This window comes from Melanotaenia boesemani, chromosome 2 (genome assembly GCF_017639745.1).
Source record: "Melanotaenia boesemani isolate fMelBoe1 chromosome 2, fMelBoe1.pri, whole genome shotgun sequence".
NCBI classification, from domain to species: domain Eukaryota; kingdom Metazoa; phylum Chordata; class Actinopteri; order Atheriniformes; family Melanotaeniidae; genus Melanotaenia; species Melanotaenia boesemani.
The window spans coordinates 41,053,595-41,080,232 of record NC_055683.1 but is presented as its reverse complement, the minus strand read 5'-3'; the positions used below and the strand labels follow the sequence as shown (position 1 = coordinate 41,080,232).

The following is a 26,638-nucleotide window of genomic DNA, read 5'->3' as shown; positions in this document are numbered from 1 at the left end:
CTGATTCAGATCCATGAGTCCCCTGAGCAAGGAACTTGATCAGTTGTTGGATCCATTTGTTCTGAGTCAGGGGTTTGTAGCAGTAAACCTCGGAACCTGCAGGACTGTGGTCCTCGGAGACCAGGATTCTCAGTTCAGTTCCTGGTTCTATAATAACAGTAAAATTAAAAATAATAATATTGCTGTATCATGTTGTTATTTATAGGACGGTGTAAGATGAGTGATTCTGTTCGTTGGGTCTGGATTAGGCTAATTAATCTGGAATACTTGGTTCTGGTTTTAGCTCTTTTAATTCCCTGATGTGGAGACTAAAGCAGCAACCAGGAAACCTTGGATTCAGGTTCGTCTGGTAAAACCAGATCCATCTGGATCCCTTGGCTGATGGACAGCAGTGGAAACATGAAATCTATCCTGGTTCCACTGCAGCAGGTTCTGGACTTGGATCTGGTTCTGGTTTGGTTTCTGGTGAATCAGAGAAGACGTGTGCGGTTTTAGACATGGACCTGGATCTGGATTGGATCTGGATCTGGTTCTGGTTCTGGTTTCTGATGAATCCAGAGAAGACGTGTGCGGTTTAGACATGGACCTGGATCTGGATCTGGTTCTGGTTCTGGTTTCTGATAAATTCAGAGAAGACGTGAGCGGTTTAGGCCTTGACCTGGATCTGGATCGGGGGTTCTGGTTTCTGGTGAATCAGAAGAAGACGTGTACGGTTAAACATGGACCTGGATCGGGTCTGGTTCTGGTTCTGTTCTGGTTTCTAGTGAATCAGAGAAGACGTTTACAATTTTAGACATGGACCTGGATCTGGATCTGGTTTCTGATGAGTCAGAGAAGACGTTTGTGGTTTAGGCTGGATCTGGACCTGGATCTGGATTTAGTTTCTGATAAATCAGGGAAGACGTGAGTGGTTTAGGCCTGGACCTGGACCTGGATCTGATCTGGACCTGGATTTAGTTTCTGATGAATCAGAGAAGACGTTTGTGGTTTAGGCCTGGACCTGGATCTGGATTTAGTTTCTGATGAATCAGAGAAGACGTTTGTGGTTTAGGCCTGGACCTGGACTTGGATCTGGATCTGGATTTAGTTTCTGGTGAATCAGAGAAGACGTTTGTGGTTTAGGCCTGGACCTGGATCTGGATCTGGATTTAGTTTCTGATGAATCAGAGAAGACGTGTGTGGTTTAGGCCTGGACCTGGACCTGGATCTGGATCTGGATTTAGTTTCTGATGAATCAGAGAAGACGTTTGTGGTTTAGGCCTGGACCTGGACCTGGACCTGGATCTGGATTTAGTTTCTGATGAATCAGAGAAGACGTTTGTGGTTTAGGCCTGGACCTGGATCTGGATCTGGATCTGGATCTGGATTTAGTTTCTGATGAATCAGAGAGACGTTTGTGGTTTAGACCTGGACAGCTGGACTGGACCTGGATCTGGATTAGTTTCTGATGAATCAGAGAAGACGTTATGTGGGTTTAGGCAGGCTGGACTGGATCTGGATCTGGATCTGGATTTAGTTTCATGATGATCAGAGAAGACGTTTGTGGTTTAGGCCTGGACCTGGACCTGGATCTGGTGTAGTTTTCTGATGAATCAGAGAAGACGTTTGTGGTTTAGGCCTGGACCATGGACCTGGACCTGAGAACTGGATTTAGTTTCTGATGAATCAGAGAAGACGTTTGTGGTTTAGGCCTGGACCTGGACCTGGATCTGGATCTGGATTTAGTTTCTGATGAATCAGAGAAGACGTTTGTGGTTTAGGTCTGGACCTGGACCTGGATCTGGATCTGGATTTAGTTTCTGATGAATCAGAGAAGACGTTTGTGGTTTAGGCCTGGACCTGGACCTGGATCTGGATCTGGATTTAGTTTCTGATGAATTCAGAGAAGACGTTTGTGGTTTAAGGCCTGGACCTGGACCTGGACCTGGATCTGGATCTGATTTAGTTTCTGATGAATCAGAGAAAGACGTTTGTGGTTTAGGCCTGGACCTGGATCTGGATCTGGATCTGGATTAGTTTCTGATGAATCAGAGAAGACGTTTGTGGTTTAGGCCTGGACCTGGATCTGGATCTGGATCTGGATTTAGTTCTGATGAATCAGAGAAGATTGTTGTGGTTTAGGCCTGGACCTGGACCTGGACCTGGATCTGATTTAGTTTCTGATGAAGCAGAGAAGACGTTGTGGGTTTAGGCGCTGGACCTGGATCTGGATCTGGATCTGGATCTGGATCTGGATTTAGTTTCTGATGAATCAGAGAAGACGTTTGTGGTTTAGGCCTGGACCTGGACCTGGACCTGGATCTGGATTTAGTTTCTGATGAATCAGAGAAGACGTTTGTGGTTTAGTGCCTGGACCTGGATCTGGATCTGGATCTGGATTTAGTTTCTGATGAATCAGAGAAGACGCGTTTGTGGTTTAGGCTGGACCTGGACCTGGATCTGGATTTAGTTTCTGATGAATCAGAGAAGGACGTTTGTGGTTTAGGCCTGGACCTGGACCTGGACCTGGAACTGGATTTAGTTTTCTGATGAATCAGAGAAAGACGTTTGTGGTTTAGGCCTGGACCTGGATCTGGATCTGGATCTGGATTTAGTTTCTGATGGAATCAGAGAAAGACGTTTGTGTTTAGGCCTGGACCTGGATCTGGATCTGGATCTGGATTTAGTTTCTGATGAATCAGAGAAGACGTTTGTGGTGATTAGGCCTGGACCTGGATCTGGATCGTGGATCTGGATTTAGTTTCTGATGAATCAGAGAAGATGTTTGTGGTTTAGGCCGGACCTGGACCTGGATCTGGATTTAGTTTCTGATGAATCAGAGAAGACGTTTGTGGTTTAGGCCTGGACCTGACCTGGATCTGGATCTGGATCTGGATTTAGTTTCTGATGATCAGAGAAGACGTTTGTGGTTTAGGCCTGGACCTGGATCTGGATCTGGATCTGGATTTAGTTTCTGAGAATCAAGAAGACGTTTGTGGTTTAGGCCTGGACCTGGACCTGGATCTGGATTTAGTTTCTGATGAATCAGAGAAGACGTTGTGGTTTAGGGCCTGGACCTGGATCTAGATCTGGATCTGGATCTGGATTTAGTTTTCTGGTGAATCAAGAAGACGTTTGTGGTTTAGGCCTGGAACCTGGACCTGGACCTGGATCTGGATTTAGTTTCTGATGAATCAGAGAGACGTTTGTGGTTTAGGCTGGACCTGGATCTGGATCTGGATTTAGTTTCTGATGAATCAGAGAAGACGTTTGTGGTTTAGGCCTGGACCTGGACCTGGATCTGGATTTAGTTTCTGATGAATCAGAGAAAAACGTTTGTGGTTTAGGGGCGTGAAAAAGAAATTTCCAACTTTCGAAGAATTTCTACTTTGCGCTCATCAGTTTCATTTTCTGTCTTCCAGGTTGAACCTTTATTTAAACCACAGGATAGAACAGACCACAGCAGAGCCACACCAGCAGAATCAGGTACAGGGTCTACCAGAACCAGCAGCAGCCAGAGCAGGAACCGGTCTACCAGAACCAGCAGCAGCCAGAGCAGAAGCCAGGTCTACCAGAACCAGCAGCAGCCAGAGCAAGAACCAGGTCCCACCAGAACCACCTCCAGCAGAGGCAGGAACCAGGTCTACCAGAACCAGCAACAGCCAGAGCAAAAACCGGGTCTACCAGAACCAGCAGCAGGCAGAGCAGGAACCAGGTCTATCAGAACCAGGCCCATCAGAACCTGCAGGACCAGCAGAGGGTGAGTTGGCTTGATTTATTTACTAAAAACCTGGAAACAGGCTTTCATCTCAGAAAGACCAGTTTTTCCTTTGGTTCTTTTAATTTAGCATGTTTAATTTAAACAGATGATAGAAGACAATAGAAGACAATAGAAAACAATAGAAACCACAGAAAGAACTAATAAAATTAAAGAATATAACAGATGAAAGGAACAGGAAAACAGCTCATTTCAGTTTCCAACTACAAAAACCAACTATTAGAAACACACACACACACGTATATGTGTGTGTGTGTGTGTGTGTGTGATGTTAGATACAACATGTATTTATTGGATGACTCGTATGAGGACTGATGGTCCTCATCCTAGGAAACTGTTTTTAGTTTATTTTCACCATGAAAGAAAATTTGTCTGGACCGGTTGTGGACCGGTCCTTGTGGACCAGTTTTTGTGGACCGGTCCTTGTGGACTGGTCTTCCTGGACCAGTGCTTGTGACCGGTTTTTGTGGACCAGTCCTTGGTGAACTGGTCTTCCTGGACCAGTCCTTTTGGACCGGTTTCTGTGAACCAGTCCTTGTGGACCGGTTTTTGTGGACCAGTCCTTGTGAAACTGGTCTTCCTGGACCAGTCCTTGTGGACCGGTTTTTGGTGGACCAGTCCTTGTGGACCGACCACATGGGGGCTCAGACTTTGAGCATGATGAGTGAACCTGTGTGAGTCCTTTCTGGTGTTGTGAGGACCGGGTTCAGCAGAAACCCTCTGAATCATTTTGTGCTAAAAACCTTCAGATCTGCATGTTTTGCTTGTCGGCTGGTTTTCTGTCAGGTGGAGGTGGAAGGTGGCTGATGAGTAAATGTTGGGTCTGAGCGGCCGGATGGGTCGGCCAGATCTGGCTTCCAGTCAGATCTGGAAACTTCAGCTGGGTTAGGTTCATTTCAGGGTCCTGAGCAGGTCTGGATCACAGTGACTCAGCATCAGCTTCTCGCTTTTATTAAAATATCAAACTTTCCACTCGTCTCCATCGGCTGATGCTCCGCGTTCTGCTCGCCGCCACTCTGAAACTCACCATGACGAATGTTTCCACCGAGGCGCCGCCGTCACCGGGAAAACCCTGTTCACAGGAGGCGTTGCCATGGCAACGCTGTCAGATAAATACCCACCAACTCAGAGTCGCCGTCAGTCGAGACCTCCAGAAGACGCACCTGCAGGTCAGACTCTGTCAGCGCTGTGATGTCACTTCCTGTTTCAGGGACGTTTCCATGGCCAGAACCAAACCGTTGTAGAGTACCACCTCGAGACCCAAAACCTGGACCGAGTTCAGGTTGGAAGTCCTGATGCATTCAGTTCCAATCTTTGTGCTTCTGGTGGGTCTGGTGGTTTTGTTAGGTCTGGTGGGTCTGGTGGATCGGGTTGGTTCTGGTGGGTCTGGTGTTTCTGGTGGGTCTGGTGGATCAAGTTGGTCCTGGTGGGTCTGGTGGTCCTGGTAGATCAGGTTGGTTCTGGTGGGTCTGGTGGGTCTGGTGTTTCTGGTGGCTCTGGTGGATCAGGTTGGTCCTGGTGGGTCTGGTGTCCTGGTAGATTCAGGTTTGGTTCTGGTGGGTCTGGTGTTTCTGGTAGATCAGGTTGTTCTGGTGGATCAGGTTGGGTCTGGTGGTAATGGTAGATCAGGTTGGTTCTGGTGGGTCTGGTGGTCCTGGTAGATCAGTTTGGTTCTGGTGGATCAGGTTGGTTCTGGTGCATCTGGTGGTTCTGGTGGAGCAGGTTGGTTCTGGTGGGTCTGGTGGTTCTGGTAGATCAGGTTGGTTCTGGTGGAGCAGGTTGGTTCTGGTGCGTCTGGTGGTTCTGGTGGAGCAGGTTGGTTCTGGTGGGTCTGGTGTTCTGGTAGATCAGGTTGGTTCTGGTGGGTCTGATGGTCCTGGTAGATCAGGTTGGTTCTGGTGGATCAGGTTTGGTTCTGGTGGTTCTGGTGGATCAGTTGGTCCTGGTGGGTCTGGTGGTCCTGGTAGATCAGGTTGGTTCTGGTGGAGGCAGGTTGGTTCTGGTGGGTCTGGTGGTTCTGGTAGATCAGGTTGGTTCTGGTGGGTCCTGATGGTCCTGGTAGATCAGGTTGGTTCTGGTGGATCAGGTTGGTTCTGGTGGTTCTGGTGGATCAGGTTGGTCCTGGTGGGTCTGGTGGTCCTGGTAGATCAGGTTGGTTCTGGTGGAGCAGGTTGGTTCTGGTGGGTCTGGTGGTTCTGGTAGATCAGGTTGGTTCTGGTGGGTCTGATGGTCCTGGTAGATCAGGTTGGTTCTGGTAGATCAGGTTGGTTCTGGTGGGTCTGATGGTCCTGGTAGATCAGGTTGGTTCTAGTGGATCAGGTTGGTTCTGGTGGGTCTGGTGGTTCTGGTGGTTCTGGTGGATCAGGTTGGTTCTGGTGGTTCTCTGGGTCTGGGATGGAGTCTAACCTCCATGTGTGTGTTGTTGACACGCACCAGGTGGAGCCTCCAGGTGAAAACACCTGAAAATAATCAGCCCCTGACAGCGAGCGGTGTGTGAGCGCTGAACTCACCTGAACCTTGACGGGACCTGAACAGACCTGCAGAGACCTGGTCCGGATCCAGATTTTTGATGCTGCGACTTAATGACTCACTCAGGTAGACATCCAACCAATCAGCTGCTCTCTCCTGCAGGTATTTGAACTCACCTGAAACAGGCAGCTCACTCAGAACACAGACCAGACTGGGACCAAGTGGAGAGTGCCGGGACCATATCCAGAGCCATGACGTCCTCCTCGGTCCCTCCTCATCTTCTTGCTGCTCTGCTGCTTCCAGATGATGCTGGTTTCCATGCCGACATGCAAGTTGCCAGGAAAGGTGGTCCTGAACACCCACAACCTGCTTCAAGAACTGGTATGTCCCTGAACCCTGGTTCTGACCCGGTCCAGTTCTTCAGCTACGTGTTCATGAACTTCTTCCTGTCCTGCAGGGGGGGCCGTTTCCTGTCCACTGCCGGCAATACAACAGCAGGATCCTCTCTCCAGACTCCGCCCTCACTGCTTCAGCCAAACACCATCAGGTAACCCTCTGACCTCACCTCCCTTACAGCCAATCACAGAGCTGAACGGCTTCAGGTAAAACTCTGATTGGTTCTCTGCAGTGTCGCTGGACGTCATCGGTGGTGTACGAGTTTCTGCAGGGGGGCGGGGCTAATGTTCGCAGAGTACTATTTACCTGAGGGAGAGGGCGGACTCAACTGGGACGAGCCGAAACTGGACCATTACCTGAACCTGCAGGACCGCCTGGTGGACGACCATCAGTGTGTAAGTACCAAAACCGGACCAGACCAGGTCCTTCAGAACCGGTCCCACCAGACCGGGTGCCTCAGATTCAGGCCTTCATTCATTGGTTGTTGCTTCTGTGCAGGTGAACAACACAGAGGCTGCAGGTGTTTTATCCTCGTACTTCAGCAGCGTGAAGTCTGTTGTTGAGCAGCAGGTAAACAAGCCGAGATCAAAGCCTTGATGTTTCTCCCTGAACTCCGTCTGTCAGGCGTTAGCTCGACTTTCAGGTTTCACGCAGGAAACTGAAAGTTTCTTCCTGTCGTCAGGAAACTGAAGCTGATCAGACACCATCAACTTTTGTTAGCTGATAAAACTGCTGCTAAATAAATGTTGGGAAACGTTAATTTAATGTTTTTAATTATGAAGTTATGTGTGTGTGTGTGTGTGTGTGTGTCACAGGACAGCGCTGCCTGTGGTTGGCATGCTCTGAGGAGTGATCTGCTCAAGGTCCTAAAGTCCGCCCTCCAAATACACCGCAACTGCTTTAACTGGACGAGAGCCCACTGATGACACGTGACCACACCCACTGATGTCACATGACCACGCCCACCGACGACACATGACCACGCCCATTGATACCAGACATTTTCTTTTGACAGATAGGGGACTTGTTTACAATAATAGTAAAATTATTTATTTATTTATTTTTATTTATTTATTTATTGTTTATTTATTTATTTGTTTATTTATTGTTTATTTATTTTTTCAACCTTTTTACTTGAATATTTATGCTGAATATTTTTCAGATTTATTTATTATTTTTTCTACCTTGTTTTTTATTGTTCATCATACCTGTTGTACAGTTCTTAACGCATTAAAGCATCATGACAAGACAAACTGGATTAATTTATTTCACCACAAACAGCCAGAAAACAGCCAGAAAACAGGGCTGGCTGGGATGTATTAAACAAGCTAAGAACCTGCTGCATCCAGGACATGTTCCTGGTTACCATGGTGATTATTATGGTTACATTTTCATATTCATGTAAATAATAAGATGAATAAAAGACTAGTCAGTAAAATTGTAAACATGAAGTAAACAGTAAACAGAGAAGTAGTAAACAACAGTGATCGGACAGGAAGAATAACAACAGGCTGTAGAACCAGAACAAGGCAGTAAACAGGCAGTAATAATAATAATAATAATAATGCATTTTATTTCTTGGCGCCTTTCAAACACCCAAGGTCACCGTATACAAAAGGAAAATAAATAAAAAGACAATAAAAATATAAATTACATAAGAGTTAAAAACAGATAACGGACATGATATAAAAATGACACAAAACAGTCAGTATACATGGGTTATAGGGAGTATGCCAGTTTAAACAGGTGGGTTTTGAGTGCAGATGTGAATGATGGAAGGGAGCTGATGTTCCTGATCTCGGATGGAAGTGAGTTCCAGAGCTGGGGAGCAGAGCGACTGAAGGTTCTGCTCCCCATGGTAGAGAGACGGGCAGAGGGAACAGTAAGGTGAACGGAGGAGGATGACCTGAGAGCACGGGAGGGAGTGGCAATATGGAGGAGATCAGACAGATAAGGAGGGGCCAGATGGTGAATACCTTTGAAAGTGAGGACCAGTAACTTATAGTTAATTCTGTATTTTATTGGGAGCCAGTGGAGTTGTTGAAGGACAGGGGAAATATGGTGAAAGGAAGAGGTGCGAGTCAGAATACGAGCAGCAGAGTTCTGGAGAAGCTGCAGTTTCTGAAGTGATTTATTGGGAAGACCGAAGAGGAGTGAGTTACAGTAGTCGATGCGGGATGTGACAAGACTATGGATAAGGATTGCAGCAGCATGTGGAGTAAGTGATGAGCATAGACGATTGATATTACGAAGGTGGAAGTAGGCAGACCGAGTAATGCTATTGATGTGGGCTTGAAATGATAGGATGTTGTCGAGAATGACGCCAAGACTCTTGACCTGAGGGGAGGGGAAAATGGTAAAACTGTCAATGTTGATGGAGAAACTGTGAGATTTGGTTAGAGTGGAGGGCGTGCCGACAAGTAGAACTTCAGTTTTACTGCTGTTGAGTTTGAGAAAACTGAAGGAGAACCATGCTTTAATTTCCTGGAGGCAGTCGGAAAGAGAGGAAGGAGGAAGAGAGGAGTGCGGTTTGGAGGAGATGTAGAGCTGGGTGTCGTCTGCGTAGGAGTGGAAGTTGATATTATGTATACGGAAAATGTAGCCAAGGAGGAGAAGATAAGTGATGAACAGAAGGGGACCCAGGACTGATCCCTGGGGTACACCGGCCGAGATGGGGAGGGACTCTGAAGTGTGGACCTTGAGTTGAATAAACTGTGTGAGGTTGGAGAGATACGAGGAACCAAGAAAGAGGAGAATGAGAAACACCAAGGGTTGCCAGTCTATTGAGGAGGATGTTGTGTGAGATGGTGTCGAATGCTGCACTGAGATCTAAGAGGATGAGGATTGTGAGAAGACCAGAGTCAGCTGCCATCAGCAGGTTGTTGGTGGTTTTTAACAGAGCAGATTCTGTACTGTGGAAAGGACGGAAGCCAGACTGGAATTGTTCGTAAAGGTTATTGTTAGTGAGGGTGTTTGTGGAGCTGAGAGGCGACAACCTTTTCCAGAATTTTGGAGAGAAAGGGAAGATTAGAAATGGGAACAAAGGTTATTGAAGTCAGATGGATCAGCACCAGGTTTTTGATGATCGGAGTGACAGCAGCAGTCTTGAAGGCTAGTGGAACATATCCGGTGGTGAGGGAGGAATGAATGACGGCAGTGATGTGAGGAACCAATGAAGGGAGACAAGCTTTGACTAGGACTGTAGGGAGAGGGTCGAGCAGGCAGGTGGAAGGTTTGGATTTCTGAACCAGTTCAGAAATATCAGATGGAGATGGAAGAGTGAAATTTGAGAACTGGTGTGGGATAGAAAGAAATGGAGGTAGAGGGTCTGCGATGGAGACAGCAGCTCCTCCAGTGGCAAGCTGTTGATGGATATTTGAGATTTTTGAGGTAAAGAAGGACAAAAGGGAATTGCAGAAGTCAGTTGAGTAAAGATGAGGAGGGAACGTGTCCGGAGGTTTGGTGATATTATTGAACAGTGAAAAGAGAGATTTGGAATTTCAAAGTAAACAGTAGTAAACAGGCCTCCAGCTCTGTAGTGATTCATTCATCTTGTTTCTATTTTGGTTGCTGACTCAGCAGAAACTTTCCTGCTGAGTCATCAGGTGTTCCTGGTGAGATAATGGTCCTGCTGACAGACGGGTAATTACCTCCTCATCAACCCGGCGTCTGCAGCTGCAGCCGTTCAGCCCTGCAGGCTTCTGGAGTTCACGTAGAACTGATCCTAACCCTAACCCTAGCTTTTTCTTTCCACCTTGTCCTGTCCAGCACGGTGGCAGCAGTATGATGGTCTGGCTGCTGTGTTGTAAACTATTTTTATTTATTTATTGGGAGCAACAAGCTTCAGTCCAACCTACCACCAGACAAGCAGCTTCTACACCTGTACAGAAACACAACAGAGAATTTCCTACAGCTTTTACAGGTAAACTAAGCAGACAATCATCAGGAGTTCCTAAAAAAAACCAAGACAACAACAAGAACATGTATCACAACAACAACCAAAGAACCAGAAACACACACACCTGAACCAAAGCATCTCTCAGTGTATAAACCCACTAGACACCTCAGTGCTGAGTCTGCATGCAGAGGATGAGGAATGAGGAGGATCAGAGATGAGGCCACGCCTCCACCGAGGATGAGGAATGAGGAGGGGTCAGCGATGTGAACACGCCTCCACGAAGTCGCGAGACAGATTAGGGCCATCAGCAGCAATCCTGGAGCACCAACCCAAGTCCCCCCACCACAAAGATGACCCTGGACCCACCCAGAGGGGGGCAGGTGAAGGCCAGAGCCAGAGCCCCCAGCAGTCACGGGGCACAGACCCCGGCGGGTCAAGATCGGCATCCGGGACACCAGGAACCAGGGCAACGTCAGCCCCCCATCTATCCACACTCTCATGCACACCCACATCACACTAACCCCCTATATATATCTGTATATATATATAGAGAGAGTACATATATATATCTATATATGTATGTACTATATATATATATATATATATATATGTATGTATATATATATATATATATATATATATACAGATATATATAGGGGGTTACATATTCATGTGGCCGGAGGCTGTCTTTCTCCTGGTTTCTGCTCCAATCCGGTCGCTTCGGTCTGGACGTGGCCTTGTTGGCTGAACGGCCGCTGCATGAGCTGCGTTGACTCTGCTTGGCTGCCGAGCTCATGGACTACCTGGTCAAGCCGGCTCGTCTTAACCAGTTTCTTTGGAGTTTTGTATTAATTTGTTTGCTGTTGCTTGTTTTCTAACTTGGCGTGTTAATTGGTCCCTAAATGAGTTGCCCGGTAGTCACTTTTTAATTGGTTTTTCCTTTTTGTCAGGTGCTGTAGGTCTAAGATGGCAGTCCAGTCTTTGGTGGTGGTTCATGACTTCCCCTTCCCTGTTGTGTGTGTGTGTGCGTGTGTGTTAACGCGGGTGAGGACTCCCTCCCCCCAGTGATTGGCCCTGCTGCATGGTAAATTCCTGACGTGGTTTTCCTCTTCCGTCTCAGAACGTAATTTTCGGACCTTTGTGTGCGTTTTATTTTATTGGAGTCCCTCGGTAGCGTTGATTCCCTCGGTAGCGTTGATTCCCTCGGTGGCGTGGAGTCCCTCGGTAGCGTTGATTCCCTCGGTGGCGTGGAGTCCCTCGGTAGCGTGGAGTCCCTCAGTGGCGTGGAGTCCCTCGGTAGCGTGGAGTCCCTTAGTGGCGTGGAGTCCCTCAGTGGCGTGGAGTCTCTCGGTAGCGTGGAGTGCCTCGGTAGCGTGGAGTCTCTCGGTAGCGTGGAGTCCCTCGGTAGCGTTGAGTCCCTCGGTAGCGTGGAGTCCATCGGTAGCGTGGAGTCTCTCGGTAGCATGGAGTCCCTCGGTAGCGTTGTGTCCCTCGGTAGCGTTGAGTCCCTCGGTAGCGTTGAGACTCTCGGTAGCGTGGAGTCTCTCCGTAGCGTGGAGTCCCTCGGTAGCGTGGAGTCCCTCGGTAGCGTGGCTGGTTGCCGTTGTGGGCTGAGCACCGCCCCCTTGTTCTGTTACATTCTGGCACTGCAAGCAGGGAACCACGTTAAACGGTGCAGAGACGTGTTTGTATTTATTTCTTTTATGGCTTTTTGTTCTTCTCCTGTTTTTCTTGGTTGGTCTTGGTTTTGTATGTTCCGTATGAGTATAGATGGAACCAAACCAGCAGCATTCGGTCAAAGATCCAAATTTTCTTACCTGTTTTTGTGAGTTTTGGTTACCGCCCCCCGCTGTCAGCATGGAGGATGTTATACAACAGCTCAAGGAGCTGCTGGTGCAGCTTCCGCCTCAGCTGGTCAGGCCCCATCTGCAGCTTCAGCTGTCACTGAGCGACTGGTCATCATACCGAGAGACCGTAAGTGCTCCACGTTTACTGGCAGGACTGGTAATGGGGTAGCTGAATGGATAGAAGAGGAACAGGCATGCGTTCGTGTCTGCCATCTTTCCACTGCTGATGAGGTGTTTTTTATTTTTGATCATTTGGAGGGAGAAGTGAGGGAAACGATCTGGTGTGGAGCGAGGAGACCCTGCTCGGGTTTTGTTATCTTTCAGAGGCTATATGTTCAGTCTTATGTGACATTACAGCTGACTTTGTCTTCTGAGGGAGAGTTTTCTTTAGCCCTCATGGCCTTAATGTGATGTGTGCTTAATGTGTGATGGTGAGTGTGTTCCTCCACCACGCTGTCGTGCTGACTCTGTCGCTGGCTTCAACTTGAACACCAATGGCCATCCTCTTCCTCCTCGCGCGTCGGAAAGCTGATGGACGTCGAGCCACGGCTCAGTGGGGGAGTCCATAGACTCACAGGAAGGTTGAATTAATTGCTCTGTCCAACCATCGATGTTTCAGGTGATGGAGTTATTGTTCCGTGCTTAATGGAGATGGTTCTATGGTTTCCATCAGTACTGAAAGTTTTTTTCTGGAACAGTTTGCGCCTCGGGGCCATGACATCCTCAAGCTAATGGCTCAGCCATTATATTCATCGGCTATTCAGAGCTTGATGTTGAACTGTGTGGCAAAGTGATGCCCTGCTGTGGGAACCTTGTGGTTAAGGATCCCGCTGGTGCCGTGCCTTCTGTCCCAGGAGTCCTGGGAATGAATGTGATTTGCCGGTCTTACCAAGAACAAGCCGTGAGTATACCAGGTGGGGTGATGAAGCTGGTTGCCAGTACCTGCCCCGAACAACTCTCTGGTCAAAATGCCTTGTTTCAGCCCCCTGAAGCTGCTTACCAGCTGGGCTGTTGGCATCCCTGTGTCATCATGTCTCCGGTGTGCTCGGCGTAAGCTTCATTCCACATGAGTGAGGGACGTCTACATCGGCCGAGACGCTGGGAGGAAGCTCCTGGTCTACCAGAGAGACCACCGCTGCTACAGAGATGGCTAAAATCCTGTTTCCACGTCCTTCTGTCGTCGCCATGCTGCTCAGCAGCAGGTTGCTCCTCCTGCTTATGGTGACAGGAATGAAGCAAACATGACGACGTCCAGGAGGCAGTTTGTTCCCTGTGGACGCTGTGAGGGTGATGGAGATGAACAGAAGGAGGTGGGTATAGGTGAAGCAGGGCTGCATTGTCTTCTGTTGAAATGCTGAGTCAGCTAACGGTCTGACAGCAGATGCTGCGGTTTATTCGATACCCAGCAATGTCAGGGCCGTCCTCTCGGCTAGGATGGGACGTGTTTGGATGACCTGGCAGACGAGGGAAAGCAGAGAGAAGAGATGGAAACGCTGCAGGAGGCTGAGCAGCAAATACCTGCTTCATTAATCATAGTAGCGATTAAATCCTCCAGAAGCCACTAAGTCCTGCTAAGATGTGTAAAACTGCTTCACCACCACGATCAAAGCTGGTTGGATTCATGGGGATGAAACAGTCCTGACACACGAGCAAACATGCTGCTTTTAAAGCGAACTGGCTTTAAAAAGAGACGAGTCCACAGCAGAGTTTCACACGTGCTGGAAGCAGCAGGCGTCATGCAGCTTATTTTGTGGAAGCAGGTGATGTGGAGAAAGGGTTTGTGACAACATTGTGTAGTTTTGTGAAGCCACCGTCTGGCTGACAGCTCCTCTCTTCTCGGTGCCGTGTTGTTGGTTCTTCTTTGGTGTCCTCGGTAGCCGTTTCTGTGATGTGGTGACTTCATCATAAGAAGATCTTCTTCTCTGGATCAGGCTGTTTTGTGGGGAATTACTTTAAGCTAGTGGTGTGCAAAGAGACTTTCAGGTAAAAGAAGAGCTCCAGACATCAGCTTCATGTATAAAAATGATGGTTTATTACAAAAAGTGACGTCTTGAACTGATCTCTGCAGAAGATCTGTGAGGTCTCTGATCCGAATAAAAGACCTAAAGACCAGATGTGTAAGTCTCTCTTATATAGTTTTAAAACAAAGAACATTCCTCAATCCTGAATCGGCCAATCATAGAACAGATGTGTGTGTGCTTAGGACACACGTGTTGGTGTGTGAGTCCAGTCTCTAGGACAGAGAGCTTTTATAGTAAGAACCTGAGTGTGTCTTATGGAAAGAGTGCTTCTCTGAATTTCATCTTTACATCCTGTGCTGGGAACTTCTGCAAGGTGCAGAGTACGACAGACTCTTATCAGGAAACAACCTACTGTAAGTGTGTCTGTGTTCAGATATTCCTAGAAGCCTGGAAGCCTGTCCATACATGGGCTCTAAAGCAAAGAGCAGTTTGCTTACAGCTGCAATGAAGTCTGGTCCTGATCTGTGTCATTTTAAGTCATGCTAATTATGAAATGCTGAGAATAAGATGCTTCATCCTCTTCAGAAAGGAAGGGTTTGGTCTGATCACAGATGTACGATTCAAACTGCTGAGTGGTAACATCCGGATTTCTCACCCACAACCTCAGAAAGTCGTTTGGAGAAAGTTTTCTGCTGAATGAGGAGCAAATCGTTGCTGTTTGCCACCTCCAGCTCTGCAGGACCTCCTCCTGGACCTCCGACACCCCACAGTGTACCTGAAGCATCCGCCAACCAGAAAAGGCCGCTGTGAGGAATTCTGATGAGTCGGGTTAAAGTTTCCTTCCACTTTCCTTCCTCACACTCAGACTGTAAACAGCGACTCATCTGTGATTCAAGCTGAGTCTTGGAGGTTTTAACTGTCGCCGTTTGTAGTCTGACAGACTCTCTGAGTCACCGCAGCTTTAATCCATAAATACCTCAGAGATAAAACACTCATCCGTGTTCATTCACTCTTCCTGCAGGTTGCAACAAGTCCAAGGAAAAATGAGTAAACTTTGGTCCAATCAGGAGGCTCACACACAACTAAAGACACAAGACACATTTATTTATGTTCATTATCCCACAAACACAGAAACACACACAGTTCAGATCCAAGTTTCTCTGTTCACACAGTCTACGTCATGTTAGAGCAGCGAGGAACCAGCCTGGTCTCAGCTCAGTCTGCAGGGAAACAGCAGCTACTCCTGGTCCTTCACCGCTGACCTCGCCGCTAACGTCAGCGCTAAGCTAACGTCACCGCTAAGCTAACGTCACCGCTAAGCTAGCGGCGGCGCTCTGAATGGAAACCAGCTGCTGGTGGGACGACTCCGGTCCACACCAGAACCTGAACCAAAGCTGTTCACCAGTCCCAAAAGACATCTAGTCCTCATCCTCTTCATCATAATGATGACGAGGATGATTCTCTTCAGTACTTTGGAAAACAAAGTGAAGAACCGAAAGACGAGCTTGTTGGTAGCAAAGTTCAGCATCAGGTTTTTCCTCTGATGGTTTTCTGCAGGAAGTTCGTCACGCCTGACCTCACACACATTTTAGGACTAGCTAACCATCGCTGACGGCTGAAGTTGATTCACATTTTCCTAAAAACTAATCAGTCAACGTTTACGCTAACTCTGCTGTTCTGGACTGTGATTGGCTGTTGAGACAGGACACGCCTCCTTGTGAGGCGTCACCTTCTCTTGCTTTAATGATGCTGTATTGTCGAGTCTCTGAATGCATCACCGTGTGGAACGCAACTCAACTTTATTTATAAAGCCCTTTAAAACAACCACAGTTTAAACAAAGTGCTGGACATAAATGTCAAAGCAACACAAAATACAAGAATCAACAGGGAAATAAATAAGATAATAAAATAATTGTGCATTGTTTGTAAAACACTTTAAAACCAATAAGCAATTTTAAAAGAACAAACAGATTAAAAACAAATAAAACCAATAAATAAAACAAACCACACACACTAAACAGGAACAGAGTCTCATGCTGGGCTGAAAGCCAAAGAATAAACATCTGTTTTAAGAAGAGTTTTAAAAATGGACAATGAGGACACTTATCTAACGTGGAGGCAGAGCTCATTCCACAGTTTTGGACCAGAACTGAAAAAGCTTGTCCCCTCTGAGCTTCCGTCTGGACCTCGGTACGTCCAGGAGCAGCAGGTCAGCTGACCTGAGGCACCGAGCAGGAGCGTAGGGGTGGAGGTGCTGTTGCAAATATTTTATAAGCATTTTGATTCATTTACTCATTTAAGCATTCTTATTCATTTATTCATTTACATTTTATCCTTAGATTTTAGTAACGTGCATTAGGCTTTGCTTTTAATAGAACTACAGCTTAATTGTCATCATTGCTTTGCAGGTTACAGATAGTGTATTCACATAAACTCATATAAGGTTACTGAGTTCAATACTGAGAAAACAGCTGACAATTAGCGGCCTTGACAATGTTCTAGATGGCCACTAGGGAGTGAATCGTAAATATTTTTGTATCTCTTTGCTTATCTATTCACTCCTAGCAGAACGGAATTTCCCAGTAACTCAGAAATCATTAAAAGAATAGCCTTTGTGTGAATATTGTGAGAAAAAGTACAAGGGAGTCAGTAGAAAGGCAGAAAAAGATAGTGAAGCAGAGCATAGTATCTTTTTCCTTTCAGCTCTGACGCACCTCAGACGAAGGACCTGGAGGAATCAAATTCCCGGAAGAAGGATGGACCACCTTGCAAAATACACATTCACATGAATGCTCACCACATGCACGCACATAGCCACAATGCTTTGTATCACTATAAATGAGGAGGATAATTTAGTTAGGCGGGTCTTTTGGCTGAACCGAAGGGTCCCGACACTTTGTGTATTAGTGATCAGAAGCTAAGCTAACAGGCCTCCTTCTCGAGAAGATATGTATTGTTTTCTTATTACTGGCTTAACAAAGAATTGTCAATTCTACTCAAACTCTGGTATTTTTGCCTTCTTTTAAAAATGTGGATTTTTGAACACTCTTCCTTCTTATGATTGATTTACAGGTGGTGAACAAATCTTTTAAAGCCAACAAAGAATATTTTAAAACTTCAATTGGTGACCCCGACGTGATCCACTAAGAACGGCAACGGAGAGCATCCAGAGCAGGATTCAGGTTGTTTGAGTCTGGGCCCACCACAACAAAGGTAAGCAGTAACCTATTGTACTTATATGTACTGAATACTGCAGATTGATTTTAACCAAATTTATCAGACATCCTGAACCCTCACTCTGGTGAGTAAAAAGCCAGTCTGTAGGAAAGCAATTCATTATATGGTAAAAAGTTAAAGGGTATTTCAGTCCCTTTAAGGATAGGGGTGCCAGTCCCCTACAAGTAAACAGGGTTTCAGTCCCTGTAAAAGTGAGGTGCCAGTCCTCACCACAGGAGGTTAGAGTCCTCCTGTGAGTAAAAAGGGTATTTCAGTCCCTTTAAGGATAGGGGTGCCAGTCCCCTACAAGTAAACAGGGTTTCAGTCCCTGTAAAAGTGAGGTGCCAGTCCTCACCACAGGAGGTTAGAGTCCTCCTGTGAGTAAAAAGGGTATTTCAGTCCCTTTAAGGATAGGGGTGCCAGTCCCCTACAAGTAAACAGGGTTTCAGTCCCTGTAAAAGTGAGGTGCCAGTCCTCACCACAGGAGGTTAGAGTCCTCCTGTGAGTAAAAAGGGTATTTCAGTCCCTTTAAGGATAGGGGTGCCAGTCCCCTACAAGTAAACAGGGTTTCAGTCCCTGTAAAAGTGAGGTGCCAGTCCTCACTGCAGGAGGTTTCAGTCCTCCTGTGAGTAAAAAGGGTTCCAGTCCCTTTCTAGTTTTGGGGTACCCCGTTGTATGTTTTATGTTTGTCTAATGTCTTATGAATAATAATTTATGAATCCAAATATAAATATTAAGATAAATATATCATTACAACAATAATAGTGGGGAAGAAAATATATATATATATAAATAAATTGTGTGTAGAGCAAACTGTGGTGGCTTTGATACACAGAACATAGAGCAACTAAAGATAATAACCTAAAAGTGTGGGATTGCGCTGTCCTATTCTAGAACCGGACAGCAGCAGCTCAGAAGGAGGTGATTTTGCTTAAAGCATTGTAATATTTCTGCATTGTGAGTGTTTTCAGAAGTGTTTTGAGAAGCTGTGGTGATTTTGCTTAAAGCATTGTGATATTTCTGCATTGTGAGTGTAAATCAGAGCTTTGGTGATTTTCCTATGGTATTTTGCATACTGTATTGTGACATCTTTGCATTGTGAGTGTTATTAGAGCTTTAGAGATTTTTCTGTGGTAATTTTTGGCAGCAGCGTTGTGGCATTTTTGCATTGTGAGTGTATTCAGAGCTTTAGTGATTTTGCTATGGTAATTTTGCATGTGACATTGTGACATTTTTCCATTGAGAACTTCATTGATTTTGCTATGCTGATTTTGCATGTGGCACTGTGATATTTCTGCATTGTGGGAGAATTGTATTGTGGGGAGGCTTTTAAACACAGAGCTTTAAGTGTTTTGAAAAAAAAAAAAAAAAAAAAAAAAAAAAAACTCTCTGCTGTCTTCATTTAATTCCCGACAGTAGGGGATTGAGACAGCAGACCTTTTACTGGATAAATTTTTCTGCTCTGTGGGGGGAAACTGTATTGATTGTTGACTTCTGTTGTGTGGAGAATTAAAACCGGGTTTTGCGAATATCACACCGGACGCTGAGTGAACATTTTGACTGAAGCATCGCACTGGTGGAAACCTAGCGGTGTTAACATAAGCCAGTGGTCTGGTGAAGTAGGTTGATCTGTGATCTCGCAGGTGCTGTGAAGGTAGCAAACTCGGGGACACGATCCATTCACATACATCAGAGTCCATATTTTATAACATGTCTATTTCAGCAGAGCAAGTCCCTCCTGCGGAGGGCAAGAAAGACAACTTTTTAACTCGTGTAAAAAATCAAGCCCAGTCAAGCATTGCAGGCAAAGAAAAAGAGTTTGATTCTTTTTGGTCAGATTGTGTGACTAGAATGCAGACAAGCCAGGTGAATGTGAAAAACCCTGACCCTCGGAAAGTTTTGATATGGTTAAAATGTGCAGGATCTGAGGCAGAAGGAGCTAAGGAGGTTGTTAAGAAAGACATGGAAAATGCGAGTAGGATTAATAAGGGTAAGAAGAAGAAAAAATTTGAAGAAGCAGAGAATTGGAGAGCTTTTATTCATCATATCTATATTACTGCAACAGCATTGTATGCACTTCAGCGACACCAGCGTAGCAGACACGGGGAGTCGAGCTTCTCTCCCTCCCGTCCTGATCCACCTCCTTATCAGACCTCTCCAAGCCCTGCTCTTCAGGCGCCAATCCTTAATGTAAAAGGAGGATTTTTGGATTGTGAGGAGGCTCGGGCAGACTCTTTGACTTCTCATACTACCTTGTATCCATCACTGAGTCCTGCAGGACTTCTCCATTCTACATCAATGGAGCAGGATAAGAGGGACAGTTCTAGCAGAAGAAATGTTACTAGTCAGCTTATAGACCACCCTCAGGAGACTGAGAACACATCTTGCTCCCAGACTGAACCACTTTCTGGTTCAGACGGAACATTTTCTATGACAGTGGCAGGAGTTTTGAGTGCCACTCCAGTAAAAGCCAGCACGAACCCCTTTCTGCAGCAGATGGAGGACATTTCTAGACAGAACCATCAACAGGTCACTCATGACTCCACTTCTTTGTGGCATTCTTCTCGGGACCCCGCTCCCTCTGCCAGCATGGCCACTTCTGACTTGATTACTTTTAAAAGCACAGAAAACATTTCTTCAGTGGAACCGCAGAGCCCTCTCACCGAGCCACAATTGGGCCCACCATACTTTCAGAACATGCCACAGCGACTTGGAGGAAATTTTCCTCTGATGCAACACCCAGCTGGAGGCTCAGTTTACAAGCCTTATTCTTTGACAGATATGCATTCTCTTACTTCTAAGTTACCTGCTCTCACTTCTGGGGGACTGATGTGGTGGAACAAAATTATTTCTCTTACTGCAGGGACTCAACTGGCTCTGGGAGATGTGCGAGGGATGGTTGCCTCCTGTACATCCACTCTGACTCTCAGGGAACTTGATTACTTGGCAGGAACTTTTACTCATCCTAATGACACCCCTTTGGGACCTTATGCTACTGCATGGTCAGCGGCACTTGGCAGAACATTTCCCCCTCCTGTGGGTGATGTAGCTAAAATGACTTTCCAGAGAGATGACAAAGAGACACCAGAGGACTATGTACTGAGATGCATTACTACATACACTGACAGGGTGGGGCATCACCCCAGCCGTAGTGAGGTCCACTGTTCATTGTTTAAGCAGGCGTTTGAATATGGCCTCCCTATTGAGGTTAAGGACAAATTAGGGGACCAGCCTGACCTTTTCCCTTCAGAAGCTTTTGAGCGTTATTGCATGTTTGCTAAGCATCATCTTAATCAGTATGACAAAAAGCAGAAGGAACAGCAGAATCACAAAGAGGAGATGGAGGTCTCAGTGTTGAAACTTCAGTTAGCAAAACTCAGAGATGATGTAAACAGAGAGAAAAAAGGCAAGCAACAGATGGTAGCCACGCCCCCTACTCCACTTCAGGCCCCGGTGACTGTAGCTCCACAGGCCCCTCCCCCAGCTATGCAGCAGTCCTATTATCCTCCATACTCTGGCCCTCCTAGGGGGCGGGGAAATTTCAGGGGACGCGGTGGTAGGGGTGGCCCTAGGCGTGGTGGACGAGGAAGGGGTGGGCCAGGACAGCAGGGGTGTTTCAACTGTGGACAGTTCGACCACTGGCATAAGGAGTGTCCCTTCTCTCAGCCACTCCCACATCAGGCACCCTATGCCTCTGCAGCTCCGCCCCCACCACCTCCTCCTGGAACTGGAGGGTGGATACCTCAGCAATAGGGATGCCCAGGAGGAGCCTATCCAGTCATGGGGGAGGAGGCAGAGCCCATGATGACCGTCAGAGTGGGTGGAAAGTTTGTGACTTCCTTGGTAGATTCAGGGGCAAAATGGTCCACTTTAACCTCTGTTTCACCTGAACTTCGGTCCACTGACATCTGCCACTAACTGCTTCTCTTCCCACCGAGGCAGCTGGATATCATTTTGAACATTGCTATGTTTCCTCTCCACACTGCCCAGTCCCACTGATGGGCAGAGACATCCTCACTAAGCTGAGGGCAGAAATTCTTTGTTCTCCAGATGGAGTGACTGTCAGATTCCCTAATGGAAATATAGTGGACTGCAACTCTGGTCTCATTCATTCTGCCTCACATGGACAATGGCTTCTTTCCACCCCTCCTGCTTCTCCACCCAGCATGCAAACTGAACATGCACGTATATATTGGCTTCTTTTGGATGACCTCACACCTTCACCACAGTCACTGCTCACCCTGTATGCTCAATGGTCCCCCTGGATCCATCACCATGCTCCCTACTGCCCCCCTCCTGACCCTCCTCACTGTACTATGTTATATGATCGCTGGGACACCAGCACTGATTATTATCACAGATGGACAGATGAGGCTGTGGGGACCTGGGACCTGTCTGGCTCTGGCATTGTTTTGGGCCCCCAAGGTGTGGCTGCTTTAATTGATTTAACCCCTGAACAGTTATCCTTTTATGAAATGTCTCCTTCTGCAGCACCTCATGTCACTCTGGCAGTCAGTCCTGCTCATTCTGCTAAAGATTTAGGCCCTATGTGTAAGCAGGCCTCAGATGCTTCTGACTGGGTAAACACTCAGCTGCCCCAGGTTTTGTTTTCTCCCTCCACTTCACTGTACAAAATCTGTTCCCTCACTCAGGACAAAGCTACACCTGAAACTCTTCTTTTGGACAGACAGCATGGCTGTGAAAAAACTGACCATCCACATAAAGATTTTCTTTGCTCCACTCTGCCCTCTTCCCTGTGGGCTGAGGGGCCTGGTGATGTGGGGACCCCTATGAAGGTTTCCCCTGTTACTTTTGACTATGAGTCCCCCAAACCTGTCTTTTGAGCTCAATATCCCATTTCTGAAAAAGCTATGGCTGGATTGAGACCTGTCATTGCTGATCTCAAAGCTAAACAGGTTATTTATCCTACCTCTTCTCCCTGGAACACTCCTATTCTTCCTGTCCCCAAACCAGGAACTGACATTTTCAGAATGGCACATGACCTCAGACTCATTAACCAGATAACCAAAACCAAACCACCTGCAGTCCCTAATCCTTATACCTGCCTGAACTCCATCACCTCCCAGTTCCAGTTTTTCTCTGTCATTGATCTGAAGAATGCTTTCTTTCACATTCCTCTCCACCCATCAGTTCAACCTCTCTTTGCTTTCACCTTCGAAAGACAGCAATACACTTATCGTGTTCTTCCTCAGGGCTGGGTTCTGAGCCCTGGGATCTTTAACCAATGTCTCAGAACTTTTCTAGAGGACTTGGATATTCCTCCAGGTACCACTCTTTTACAGTACGTAGATGACCTCCTAGTGGCTGGAACGGATATGACAAGCCTCACCATGTCCCTGCTACAGAAACTGGCAGATGGTGGCTTCAAAGTTTCAAAAGATAAAATGCAGTTTTGCAGACCTGAAGTTCTGTTTTTAGGACGTCTTATTTCTGGCCAGAATCTGACTGTCTCTCCTGATCACAGAAATGCCATTCTTCATGCTAACAAACCTCTTACTGTTCAGGACATGCTTTCTTTTCTTGGCTTAGTGGGATATAGCAAAAATCATATCCCCTCATACACGGAGAGCACCAGTCCTCTCAGAGACATGGTCACAGAGGCTGGGCACCGTAATCTTAAAGCCACACTCTCATGGACTACTACAGCTGAGGAAGCCTTCATTTCCCTTAAACAGGATCTGGCCTCTGCGGCTGCATTGGCCAGACCTGACTACTCCTTACCTTTTCACTTGGACACCTCGTTGTCAGGAAAACATGCTCATTCTGTCTTATATCAGCTTAAGGAGGGATCACGCAATATCCTTCGTTATGACAGTGTCACACTTGACCCCATGGAGGTCCGACAGCCAACTTGTGTCACCGCGACTGCAGCTGTCGCTGCTCTACTGGTGAAGTCTGCTCCTGTGGTTCAGTGTCATCCTCTCACTGTACACACTCCTCATGGAGTTAGAGCTTTGTTGGACTCTTCTGCTTTCACTCTCTCTCCTCTTAGACGCACAAAAATTTCCCGCATTGTGTGTCAGCCCCATATCACCTTTGAGTGCACCCGTTCTAATGCTGCTGAGGCCTTCCCTGATGGAGAACCACATGACTGTGTGCCCAGAGTTTATCTCTCTTTCATCTTTTCGCCCTGGCCTGTATGCCACACCTCTTTCTGATCCTGATCTCTCACTCTTTACAGATGGTTGTTGTTTTAGGGGCGCACAGGGGGAGTTAAGGGCTGGATTTGCAGTGGTCCAAGATGTAAATACACAGGGAAAAGAAGGACAGTTTGAAACTGTCCTAGCTGAAATCATTACAGATGAACAGAAGTCAGCACAAAAAGCTGAACTAAAAGCTATCATTGCTGCCTTAAAATATGCAAAACATAGAAGAGTGGATATTTTTTCAGATTCTGCTTACATTGTAAATGCTGTACATATGGAACTTCCACAGTGGGAAAAAGGTGGATATCTGACATCCACTCACAAACCAATTAAACATGCCAAACTCATGAAGGACTTGGCACAGGCTCTCTTAGAACCCACAGAAGTGGCAGTTGTTAAAGTCAGAGCACACACGAAAGACCAGGACAGGCAAGCCAGAGGAAACGCAGCGGCAGATAAAGCAGCAAAAAACGTCACTGGCTATCGACCACAGCTATTTCAGATGCTACTCTCAGACCAGGAGGGACTGAAGGAAATAGAAAAACAGGAATTGAGAGCATCATCAGAGATTATAAAAACTACTGTTTACTATTCATTTGATATCTAAATTTTTTTTCCTTTCTTAGACCTTTCTGGGAGCTAATGAAATTTAATATTTTTATACTCTAAAATTGTATTGTATTTTTATTATAAAGCAGCACTGTTTAAGCTTATAGGGCAAGTTTCTTATTTTATTCATTTTAGTTGTCTTTAGAAAAATAAATAAATAAATAATTATAAAGCACCCCCCTTTCCGAGATGGTTCGCTGAACCACACAAAGCTATAAATGACTCAGAGGACAGGTCTTATTTCCATACATTCCTTAAAAGACAGATAATGAACCTAGACACTGTTGTATTTACAGCAAAGGCATTAATTTAAAACTTTGAACAGATGAGAAGTCATGTTCTCACTGAAAACAATTCAGCAGATTTTAAAAATCATATCAGACATACGTTTTATTTTAAGACAAAATTTGGAACTGAACTATGTTTGTTTTTTCTTTTCCTTTTTTCATAGCCGATTTTTAAGATGAAATTGATCTGTGGCTGCTGTGGTATTACACTAATCCATTCTCTCTGTGAGCGTTCTATTCAGGCAGCGGTTGACAAAAAGTATTCTCCTCCACCGCCTTATTCAGCTCAGTTTCCCCTTCTGGAGGTCCAGTCCCTGCTGGACTCTGATGACCCCCTGGATGGAGAACTGTCAGGGGAGGACACAGAGGTTTGAGACCCCTTAACCATGTTTTCTGCAGCTGACTTCCTACTTAAAGGTACAAACAGTACTGTGTTGGTTGATGAGGGTTTGAAGCTCCGGGAGACAACGGATCTCTCGTACAGTTGCTATTTAAGGGTTAACCACACAGGAGGATGGTTTAGTGGACTGAAGGGTTCCTTCAGTCCAACAGGGGGAGTTGTTGCAAATATTTTATAAGCATTTTGATTCATTTACTCATTTATTATTCATTTACTCATTTAAGCATTCTTATTCATTTATTCATTTACATTTTATCCTTAGATTTTAGTAACGTGCATTAGGCTCTGCTTTTAATAGAACTACAGCTTAATTGTCATCATTGCTTTGCAGGTTACAGATAGTGTATTCACATAAACTCATATAAGGTTACTGAGTTCAATACTGAGAAAACAGCTGACAATTAGCGGCCTTGACAATGTTCTAGATGGCCACTAGGGAGTGAATCGTAAATATTTTTGTATCTCTTTGCTTATCTATTCACTCCTAGCAGAACGGAATTTCCCAGTAACTCAGAAATCATTAAAAGAATAGCCTTTGTGTGAATATTGTGAGAAAAAGTACAAGGGAGTCAGTAGAAAGGCAGAAAAAGATAGTGAAGCAGAGCATAGTGTCTTTTTCCTTTCAGCTCTGACGCACCTCAGACGAAGGACCTGGAGGAATCAAATTCCCGGAAGAAGGATGGACCACCTTGCAAAATACACATTCACATGAATGCTCACCACATGCACGCACATAGCCACAATGCTTTGTATCACTATAAATGAGGAGGATAATTTAGTTAGGCGGGTCTTTTGGCTGAACCGAAGGGTCCCGACACTTTGTGTATTAGTGATCAGAAGCTAAGCTAACAGGCCTCCTTCTCGAGAAGATATGTATTGTTTTCTTATTACTGGCTTAACAAAGAATTGTCAATTCTACTCAAACTCTGGTATTTTTGCCTTCTTTTAAAAATGTGGATTTTTGAACACTCTTCCTTCTGATTTACAGGTGGTGAACAAATCTTTTAAAGCCAACAAAGAATATTTTAAAACTTCAGTGCTCAGAGAGGCCAGAAGAGCCGGCAACGCCTGAAACACAGAGAAAGACTAAGTCAGGTATGTCCCAGAGAACGGGTGAGGATATAATGTGTCCCAGAGAACGGGTGAGGATATAAAGTGTCCCAGAGAACGGGTGAGGATATAATGTGTCCCAGAGAACGGGTGAGGATATAACGTGTCCCACAGAACGGGTGAGAAGGTAGCGTGTCCCAGAGAACGGGTGAGGATATAATGTGTCCCAGAGAACGGGTGAGGATATAATGTGTCCCAGAGAACGGGTGAGGATATAACGTGTCCCACAGAACGGGTGAGAAGGTAACATGTCCCAGAGAACGGGTGAGAAGATAACGTGTCCCAGAGAACGGGTGAGGGAGTAACGTGTTCCAGAGAACGGGTGAGGATATAATGTGTCCCAGAGAACGGGTGAGGATATAAAGTGTCCCAGAGAACGGGTGAGGATATAAAGTGTCCCAGAGAACGGGTGAGGATATAATGTGTCCCAGAGAACGGGTGAGGATATAACGTGTCCCAGAGGACGGGTGAGGATATAACGTGTCCCACAGAACGGGTGAGGGAGTAACGTGTCCCAGAGA

General features: G+C 46.1%; 2 protein-coding genes across 3 annotated transcripts in view; both read left to right on the top strand.

Moving 5' to 3' along the window:
* LOC121651305 overlaps nt 1-26,638 on the top strand; it is a 543,600-nt gene that overhangs the window by 19,266 nt on the left and 497,696 nt on the right. The gene's annotated exons all lie outside the window — the stretch shown is intronic.
* ifnphi2 (interferon phi 2) lies at nt 3,598-7,632 on the top strand. The gene is given in 8 exon segments (XM_042004049.1): nt 3,598-3,739; nt 6,389-6,495; nt 6,497-6,607; nt 6,684-6,773; nt 6,855-6,890; nt 6,892-7,017; nt 7,121-7,192; nt 7,438-7,632. Coding segments are annotated over 7 exon segments (561 nt in total). The 5' UTR covers nt 3,598-3,739; nt 6,389-6,477; the 3' UTR covers nt 7,546-7,632.